The following is a 9,798-nucleotide window of genomic DNA, read 5'->3' as shown; positions in this document are numbered from 1 at the left end:
GACTCGACCCTGGCCCTGACCTCTAACCCCTGACCCTGATTCCAACCCCTGACAGCTGACCCTGACTCTGCCTGCTGGTCACTTAAATAAAAAGTAAGGATACAAAACACACAGCTCGTTCAGTGGACTTAAATTGTTGTGTGTGTGTGGTGTGTTTCTGTGCGTGCGTGCACAATATGTGTATGCGTGCGTGTGGGCGAGTGCGTGTGTGCATGCGTGTCTGTGTGCCTCCATGGGTGAATGCGTTTGTGTACGCGTGCGTGCGTGTGTGTGCATGCGCGTGCGTGTGTGCGGGCGGCGCAGGGTCTCCTCAAGGTGGCGGTGGACAACGCGCGGGCGCAGGAGAAACACGTCCAGCAGGAGAGGAAGGAGATGAAGATGGAGCTGTACAGAGAGAGAGAGATGAGGGAGGGACTGGAGAGACAGCTCACCTCCGAGCTACACAGCCGAGGTCAGGGTCAGGGCGTGTGCGGTCACTTTCCACTTCATATTTGTATAATGTCAGTATGCTAATATTACCCATCCTCCTCCTCTCCTCTCTTCTCCTTTTCTTTTATTTCTCCTCTCCTTTTCGGTCCTTTCTCCCCTCCTCCTCTCCTCTTCTCTCCTCCTCTCCTCTCTCTCTCCTCCTCTCCTCTCCTCCAGCCACCATGCAGAAGCGTCTGAAGAAGGAGAAGAAGGCTAAGAGGAAGCTGCAGGAGGCTCTGGAGTTTGAGTCCAAGCGTCGTGAGCAGGTGGAGCAGGCCCTCAAACAGGCCGGCACCCCTGAGTCCCTGCGCATCAGTCTGAATGGTACACACACACGCACACACTCATACACACACACACACACACACACACACTCTAACATGCAGCCACACACACACTCGTACATACACACACACACACTCTGACATGCAGCCACACACACTCATACACACACATAGACACACACATATTTACACCCTCACACGCACACACACACACACACTAACTCACACACTCACTCACTCACTCATACACACACACACTTTCACATGCAGCCACTCACACACAGTTATACACACACACACACACTTGCACATGCAGCCACTCACACACAGTTATACACACACACACACTCACATGCAGCCACTCACACACACACACTCACTGATATGCGCACACACACACATTCAGCGAGAAAGAGAGAGATGGTGGGAGACAGAGAGATGGAAGGAGGGAGAGAGAGATAGTGAGAGAAAGATGGACGGATGGAGAGAGAGAGACACTGAGATGGAGGGAGAGAGAGAGGGAAAATGGAGACTGAGAGAGAGAGCAAAGGAGGGAGAGAAAAAAAGAGAGAGGGATGAAGAGCTGGAGGTGAGAGAAAGATGGAGGGAGGGAGACAGAGAGACAGAGAGGGATGAAGAGACTTTGACTTTTAACATATCTTGATTGGGCAGTTAAAAGCTGTTGGATCCTACTTACTCAGGAGGGAGAGAGAGAAACAGAGGTCCCACATCTGAGAACAGAATACTGCTACTGGACTGATGCTGTGTTTGTGTTTGTTTGTTTGTGTGTGTGTATGTGTATGTTGCAGAGGCAGTGATACCAGAGATTGAACCAGAACACAACGGAAACCAGCAGGAGAACTCAACTGTACAGGGTAAGAACCTAAAACTAGAACCTAGAACCTGGAAACCTGGAACTAAAACAGACAACCTAGAACCTGGAAACCTAGTAATTGAAACTTAAAAGCCTAGAAGGTGAGCTTTGTTCTAGAACTCGGCAGTGTGGACATGGGTCTAGATGCTGGCCTGTTCTATACACACAGGCCTAGCTAGGCCTCCACACACACACACACACACGCACACCCACGCACACCCAGTGGCTGTAGAGGAGTGATAGATGGAGCCTATTACCTACGTGTCTGAAGGCGAATTAAAGAGTCTCTGTCGTACATCTTACTGAGATGTGGATCCCACAGATAGATAGATGAATACATACATATGTTTACACACCGGGGGGAGGGGAGGGGGGGTGTACAGAGACGGGGAGGGGGGGTGGGGAGTACGAGGGTCCAGAGATTGTTTTTCCTCATAGCCAATTTCACAGTCTACAAATAAAAGTCTGTGTCCATCATTCTACTGGCTGACAGCACGGCCACACAGAGGAATGTGGGAGTGAGGATGAGGGGGGGGGGGGGGGGAGGAGGAGGGAAGCAGAAACCCTTACATGAATATAGGAAGCCGTGGCAACATGCGTGTAGGAGCCGGCGTGGCTAACGACGGCGTGGAGAAACGTGTAATGGGACGCAGCAGTCGTGACCTTTCAGAGCCACGGGGTGAACTGTGTCACAGCGTGCGTGCGCGCAACACACACACTGTCTATCACGTACACACACACACACTCTCTCTCTCACACACTCCTACTCACGGTCCAATGCCCCCAGTAATCTCCATTGTGTGTGTGTGTGATGTGTGTTGGTGTGTGTGGTGTGTGTTAAGGGAGATAGAAAAGATGAAAAGCCAGAGAGAGAGAGAAAGAAAGAGAGAGAGACACAGAAGGAGCTAGGAAGGGAGAGAGAGAGAGAGAGAAGGAGAGAAAGAGTATTGTTTACTTGTGTGTTTGGGTAGTGTTCTAGGGCTATACCAGTTCGTTATGTGCTTTCACAATAAATTATGAATTGTTTAAATAATGTGTTTTGGGGAGTGACACAGCTTAACAAAAAGCGGTCTGACACAGTTTTTAACACCATCTTCACATACACACACACATAACATAGCTTAACAGACATAAGTCTGACCAGAGACTGGTCAATTTCACCCCTAAGACACTGCTCCACATAATCTTTTACACACGCACACACACTTAGGACCCACGTACCCCCCCTCCACACACAAACACATACACACACACTGACACTACAACACCTTATCCATTACACTGGGATGTAATCAGGTTGTTTTCCTGGAGCAGTTCTGCTAGCTTAGCACACCTGATTTCATTAGCTTTGATTGGCTAGCGTCGCCCTGCAGAGCTAAAAGCCTCTCACATTCTCTTAGGTTCATCTCCTAGTGTGTGTGCGTGTGTGTGTGTATGTGGAGGGGGTTGTGTTAGTTTCTGTTCATAAGTGTGTTCATGTCTGTGTGTTCATGTGTGTGTTTGTACATGTATGCATGTGTGTGTGTGTATCCATGTACGTGTGTGTGTATGTGTGTCTGTTTTCTTAATCAAGATGAGTGTAGGCAACAGAAAGTGCTGAACACAAAGGAAGGTGACATCACTTTACAAGCCGATTAAGAGATAGAGGGATGAGTAGAGAGAGAGAAAGAGAGAGAGAGAAATGGAAAGGGTTGGGGAGAGATCGAGTGGGAGAAAGGGAGGGAGTAGGGAAAGAGAGAGAGAGAGAGAGAGAGAGAGAGAGAGAGAGAGAGAGAGGGAAAGAGATGGGGAGAGATAGAGAGGGAGAAAGAGAGGGAGGAGAGAGAGAGGGAGAGAGTGGAAGGGAGAGAGAGAGAGAGAGATTAGGGAGCTAAAGTAATCTGAGATGCGAGGATGATTGATGGATGGATGAAAGGATGGATAGATGAATGGTAGTCATGACAAGTGCTTGTTCGATCCCATGCTTCTGCAGAGAACACACACACTCGCCATCCTGCTAATAATAAAACAGACCATAACCAAACACAGCCATACACAGCGCTTTATACACAAACACGCATACAGAGACGTTTACACACACACACACACACACAGAAGAACCTCATATACATTTACACTCACACACAGACACATACACACACACACACACACAGAAGTTCTTTATATATACACACACATACACATAAACAGAAGTGCTTCATATACATACAAACACACGCACACCAAACGAGCCCCAAGGGCTCCATTCATTTCCACAATTTGCTGGTGCTCTAATTGGACCAGCAGAGAACATCAGGTGCTGGTCCCAAGATGGTCGTCATTAGGAACTCTGCTGTGGTAGCAGACTGGGGCGGGGGGGGGGGGGGGGGGGGGGGGGGGTGCAGGGGGGAAGTTCATCTCTAGACAGTTTTCCTATGTTCATCTGTGGGGTGCCACAGGTTTCATGTTGCCGTGGAGACCCCAGAACCTAGTACAGTTAAGAGTTCGACCCTTCCACTGTCACACCAGAGTTGCCCCTGTACATCAACCTACCGACCTACCTACCTACATACCTACTTATATATCTACCTACCTACTTACTTATATATCTACCTACCTACTTATATATCTACCGACCTACCTACCTACCTCCCTACCTACCTACCTACCTACCTACCTACCTACCTACCTACCTACCTACCTACATACCTACTTATATATCTACCTACCTACTTACTTATATATCTACCTACCTACTTATATATCTACCGACCTACCTACCTACCTACTCCCTACCTACCTACCTACCTATCTATCTACCTACCTACCTACCTACCTACCTACCTACCTACCTACCTACCTACCTACCTACCTACCTACCTACCTACCTAACTACTTACTTACTTACTTACTTACCTACCTACCTATGTATGTACCTGTCCGTCTTGTATTTCAGTCTACCTACCTGACTGTCCACCTGTCTCACTGCCTACTGATTTTCTGTCTATCTGTCTTTCTGTCTGTCTGCCTACCTGTCTATTTGTCTGTCTGCCAGCTGTTTTTCGTATCCGTCCAGTCACCATGACAGCGTAGCCAGCCGTGTAATGCTGATGCAGATTTGATAAGGCAGGATTCTCAGTCTCTGTGTATGTGTGTGTCTCCCTTACAGAGAACAGACCCTACACCAAGCCTTCCATCATGTACTGAGGAGCCCTAGGCCTCCAGCTGAGCCAGGGGTCCATCCTGCCGGACGTACCCAGACACAGAGCCCTCTCTCTGGGGAGGACGCCCGGGGCGTGGGGGCTGGAGGGAAGACCTCCCTCACACTGTACAGAACTGATGGAGGGAGGGGGGGAGGAAGGGGAAGGGAAGGGAAGAGGGGGAGGGCTCTACTGCTGACCCTGTCACCCTGCTCCCCCCGCCGCCCTCCCCCGTGTATAAACTCCTCTACAGGTTTACTGTATTCTACTTCTACTTTACTGTATTTTACTGTTTGTTAAACGCGAGGAGCTAAAAAGAAAACTGGCTTGGATTTTTCTCTATTTCCTATGAAGCACATACTGAACTTTCTCCTCCTCCTTTCCTCTCCTCCTCCTCCTCCTCCTCTCCTCCTCCTCTCCTTCTCCTCTCCTCATCTCCTCTCTCCTCTCCTCTCCTCCTCCTCCACTCCTCCTCTCTCCTCCTCTCTTCCTCCTCTCCTCCTCCTCTCCTCCTCCACTCCTCCTTCACTCCTCCACTCCTCCTCTCCTCCTTCACTCCTCCTCCTCTCTCTCATCCTCTTCTCTTCCTCATCCTCTCCTCCTCTCCTTCTCCTCACCTCCTCCTCTCCTCATCCCCTTCTGGCTGTATTTTTATTGTTATTAATTATCATTATCGTTGTTTATTATTGTTGTTGTTATTTTTTATTAAGTTGTCGCCCTCCTGTAAGACCCTGTGTGTGTGGGTGGGGAGGGCGGGGTGAGGGCGCGAGGTGAGGGACAGCCAATCAGATCTCTGGCAGCATAGAGGGGTGCGTGGCTTTGAGCGGGGGAGGGGGGGGAGGGAGCGTGTCATACATTGGCATGGCGACGTCTTTCACCCTCCCCAACTCTGCCAGATGTGTTTTTTTTATTCTGCTGTGTTTCTGCTGTTTCTACTGTGTTCCACTGGTTTATTATACGGTGTACTACTGCGTTTCTAATGTTTTATTCTATTGTGTTTCTACTCCAGCGTTATAAGGAGAGACTTATCCCTAAAGTTACCCTGTTTCCTCACCCCTGACCCTGCTCCATCTCCCTCCTCTCCTCCTCCTCCTGCTCCCCTCATCAGTTTTAGACTATATGTATACATGCTTTATCTCCCCTCCCTCTCCTCCTCTTCTCCTCCCTTCCTCTCGTCCTCTCCTCTTCCCAATTTTTTTTAACACATGTATAAATGCTTTAGCGTTTTCTGACGTCGTAATAAAGTGGAAACATTTTTAGTGAAAAGAAAAAGAGAACTTAAGATGATCTGGAGCTGTGAGCATGCCTGTAGATACGACACTGGTGAAGACCATACCTGCTGGTCTGTTTTATATACCTGACCCCTGACCCATGACCCTTGACCCCGGCCCTGGCCCAGCCCTGGTCCTGGCTCCGGCCCCGACCCCGGCCTCAAATCCAACAGTGGGCAGCAACCATGTTGACGGTGTTTTAGAAGATGAATCACAGCCTTGCACACTGAAGAATAAAACACACCCTTTTACTCTCTGAAACCTGTTTTACATCTGTGGTTTGTTTTTAGCAATAAAGATCTAGATTCAGACCTGTCTGTCTGTAGTCTGTGAGTGAGGGAGGGAGGGAGGGAGGGAGGGAGGGAGGGAGGGAGGGAGGGAGGGAGGGAGGGAGGGAGGGAGGGAGGGAGGGAGGGAGGGAGGGAGGGAGGGAGGGAGGGAGGGAGGGAGGGAGGGAGGGACGGAGGGAACAAGAAGGAGGAGGGGAGGTGAGAGAGGAGGGAGGAGGGGAGGTAAGGAGGGAGAAAGGAGGTGAAGAGGGAGGGAGGAGAAGAGGAGGAAGGAGAGAAGGAAAGGTGGAATGAGAAAAGTTAGAATGCAGGGGAGTTAGAGAAGCTGGGGAGGCAGAGGAGAGAATTTTTACTCTTCAATTAGGCCGTGTCCGTTTGATGTGCCCCCCCAGCGCCCCCCCCACCCCTCCCCCCAGCAGTCCAGATACTTCATTAATGACAGGCCCTGATGGAAACACTAGCACAGAGGAGGGATATTTGATCAGCGGAATTAAAATTGAAAATTTGCATTATTTTCATTATAAAACACAGAATATGATTAAAGCTAACAAGATGGGAGAGAAGAAGGGGGAGAAGAGGGGAGAGGGAGTAGAAGAGGAGAGAGAAGGGGAAGGAGAGGAGAGGGGTGGGAGGTGGGAGAGGGGAATTGGCAGGGCAGGTGTATCTCGGTTTTCACTTTTACTGTTTCTTCCATTCCTGCTCTCATCTGTCCAGCCTGGTTCTATGTATTCAGCCTGGTTCAATGCATTTAGCCTGGTTTTATGTGTTTAGCCTGGTTCAATGCATTTAGCCTGGCTCTATGTGTTCAGCCTGGTTCTATGTATTCAGCCTGGTTCTATGTGTTCAGCCTGGTGCAATGCATTTAGCCTCGTTCTATGTGTTCAGCCAGGTTCAATGCATTTAGACTTGTTCTAGGTGTTAAGCCCGGTTCTATGTATTCAGCCTGGTTCTATGTGTTCAGCCTGGTTCTATGCATTCAGCCTGGTTCTATGTGTTCAGCCTGGTTCTATGTGTTCAGCCTGGTTCTATGTATTCAGCCTGGTTCTATGTGTTCAGCCTGGTTCAATGCATTTAGCCTGGTTTTCTGTCTCCTCTGGCCAGCCTGGTTCTTCATGTTCAGACTGGTTCTATGTGTTCAGCCGGATTCTCTCTCTCCTCTGTTTAGCCCGGTGTGTAAGTGTGTGTGCTGGTTTAACAGTATGAATGTGTGTATGAGAGGTGAGTGTGTGTGTGTGCTGGGTTAACAGTATGAGTGTGTGTATGAGAGGTGGGTGTGTGTGTGTGTACTGGGTTGACAGTATGAGTGTGTGTTTTAGAGGTGAGTGTGTGAGTGTGCTGGGTTGACAGTATGAGTGTGTGTATGAGAGGTGAGCGAGGCAAAGGGCAGGTGAACTGGGCTAACGCTAGTTTGTCAGGTTTGAGGGCGCTGGGTTATTTGTAGCGGGCGGCCCTCTCAGGGGCGCAGCTGTAATGAAGCGTGGAGCAAGAACTGGGACGGACCACAGCAGGAAAATGTCACACGGCATCTCCACGCTCTCACAGACATAAATCACACTCACACACACTCGCACACACACACACATACACACACAAGCAGGCACGCATGCATACACACACCTGCCATGGAGCACACACACACATTATGTCACACGCACACACACACATTATGTCACACACACACCTTCGCACCTTCACAGGGGAGGCAGGCATGTTGACCTTTCTGCAGTTTTAGCTCCGCTAGCAGAACACACTGTATGTCTCTAGACTGTGTCCTGGCCTACATGTCAGAGTGTGTGGGGGGGTGTGGTTTGTGTGTGTGGGGGGGTGTCCTTGCTAGTTTACATTGTTTCTCTGGTGTTCTAATGTCTGCATTGTTACAGAACGTGGGGAGAGAGAGAGAGAGAGAGAGAGAGAGAGAGAGAGAAGACAGGGAGAGATTGGGAAGAAAGAGAGGGTGAGAGAAGGAGCGAGAGGGAGACAGGAAGAGAGGGAGAGAGGGAAAGAGAGATAGGGAGACTTTAAAGATACCTTTATTGGGCAGTTAGAACTGCCAGCTAACCAAGCAGTTTCACCACACCAGCCATTTCTTATTCAAACAAACGAATTTCACTTACAATTTCACAATTTTACTCTCCAATCAAACTAAGAGACAGATAGGGAGAGAGCTGGTACAGTGTTGGTGTACAGGATGTGTGTGCGTGTGTGTGTCTGCGCAGGGATGTGCCACTCTCTGCTGTGCTTGAGAGGCCTGGAGGAATGGCCTGCTCCTCCCTCTCTCTCTCTACTTCTCACTCTCTCTTTAAAACTTCTCTCTCCAACTCTCTCTGTTTAACCCTAACCTCTCTCCCTGTCACTAGTGGTGTGTCTAGGGGATGTGGAGAGTTGTGGAGGAGGGGTGTTGGGGGGGGGGTTCTGTAATATGGGGCTTGGGATTGGAGGGGGGCTTGGTACTGGGGGAGCGGGTGGTTCTGTGGAGGGGGGCTTGGAATTGGGGAGGGGGAGGTTCCCAGCACAGTACGCAGTCTGTCACCATGTGATGGATGACATCATCAACAGCAACCCAAACAGGCTGCAGTCCTCTGAAGTGAACCAGCACACTAACACACACACTCTCAAGCTCACACAGACACACTCATACACACTGGCCTGGAGATGTCTGGAGGCGATAACAGGCTGGTCAGCAGTCTGGAGGGGGGTAAGGGAGGGGAGGAGGAGGGGCGAGGAGGGGGGTAGGAGGAAGGAGGAGGGGGAGGAGGGAGGAGGATGATAGGGGGGATAGGGGGAGAGAGCAGGAGGACAGGGGGAGGAAAGTGGGAGGAGAGGGGGAGGAGAGTGGGAGGAGAGGGGGAGAGAATGGGAGGAGAGGGGGAGGAAAGTGGGAGGAGAGGGGGAGAGAATGGGAGGAGAGGGGGAGGAGAGTGGGAGGAGAGGGGGAGAGAATGGGAGGAGAGGGGGAGGAGAGTGGGAGGAGAGGGGGAGGAAAGTGGGAGGAGAGGGGGAGAGAATGGGAGGAGAGGGGGAGGAGAGTGGGAGGAGAGGGGGAGAGAATGGGAGGAGAGGGGGAGGAGAGTGGGAGGAGAGGGGGAGAGAATGGGAGGAGAGGGGGAGGAGAGTGGGAGGACAAAGTGGGGAAGTGAAAGATAGGAGAGAGAAAGTATTTAGTGTGAAGGTTCAGTTCTGTAGAGGATCTTGATGTTAAATGAAATCTTCTCCTTTAGTTGTATTTTACCTGGAACATACCTGCATGATGATGATTATGATGATGATGATGATGATGATGATGGTGATGATGACGATGGTGGTGATGATGATGATGGTGGTGATGATGATGATGATGATGGTGGTGATGATGATGGTGGTGGTGATGATGATGATGAGGATGATGATGATGATGGTGATGATGACGATGGTGCTGATGATGATGATGATGGT

The 9,798-nt window shown here is 50.1% G+C and overlaps 1 protein-coding gene across 1 annotated transcript in view; it reads left to right on the top strand.

Moving 5' to 3' along the window:
* Positions 1 to 4,892, top strand: part of LOC136933453 (dachshund homolog 2-like) — a 30,404-nt gene extending 25,512 nt beyond the window's left edge. The window contains exons 2-5 of the mRNA XM_067228857.1: positions 304 to 451; positions 646 to 792; positions 1,562 to 1,627; positions 4,775 to 4,892. Coding sequence (XP_067084958.1) covers positions 304 to 451; positions 646 to 792; positions 1,562 to 1,627; positions 4,775 to 4,812 — 399 coding nt within the window. The 3' untranslated portion in view covers positions 4,813 to 4,892. The remainder of the gene's footprint in view (positions 1 to 303; positions 452 to 645; positions 793 to 1,561; positions 1,628 to 4,774) is intronic.
* The last annotated feature ends 4,906 nt before the right edge of the window (positions 4,893 to 9,798 follow it).

The sequence above is a fragment of the Osmerus mordax genome, chromosome 25 (genome assembly GCF_038355195.1).
Source record: "Osmerus mordax isolate fOsmMor3 chromosome 25, fOsmMor3.pri, whole genome shotgun sequence".
NCBI classification, from domain to species: Eukaryota; Metazoa; Chordata; class Actinopteri; order Osmeriformes; family Osmeridae; genus Osmerus; species Osmerus mordax.
This window is presented reverse-complemented; position numbering and strand designations above follow the sequence as displayed.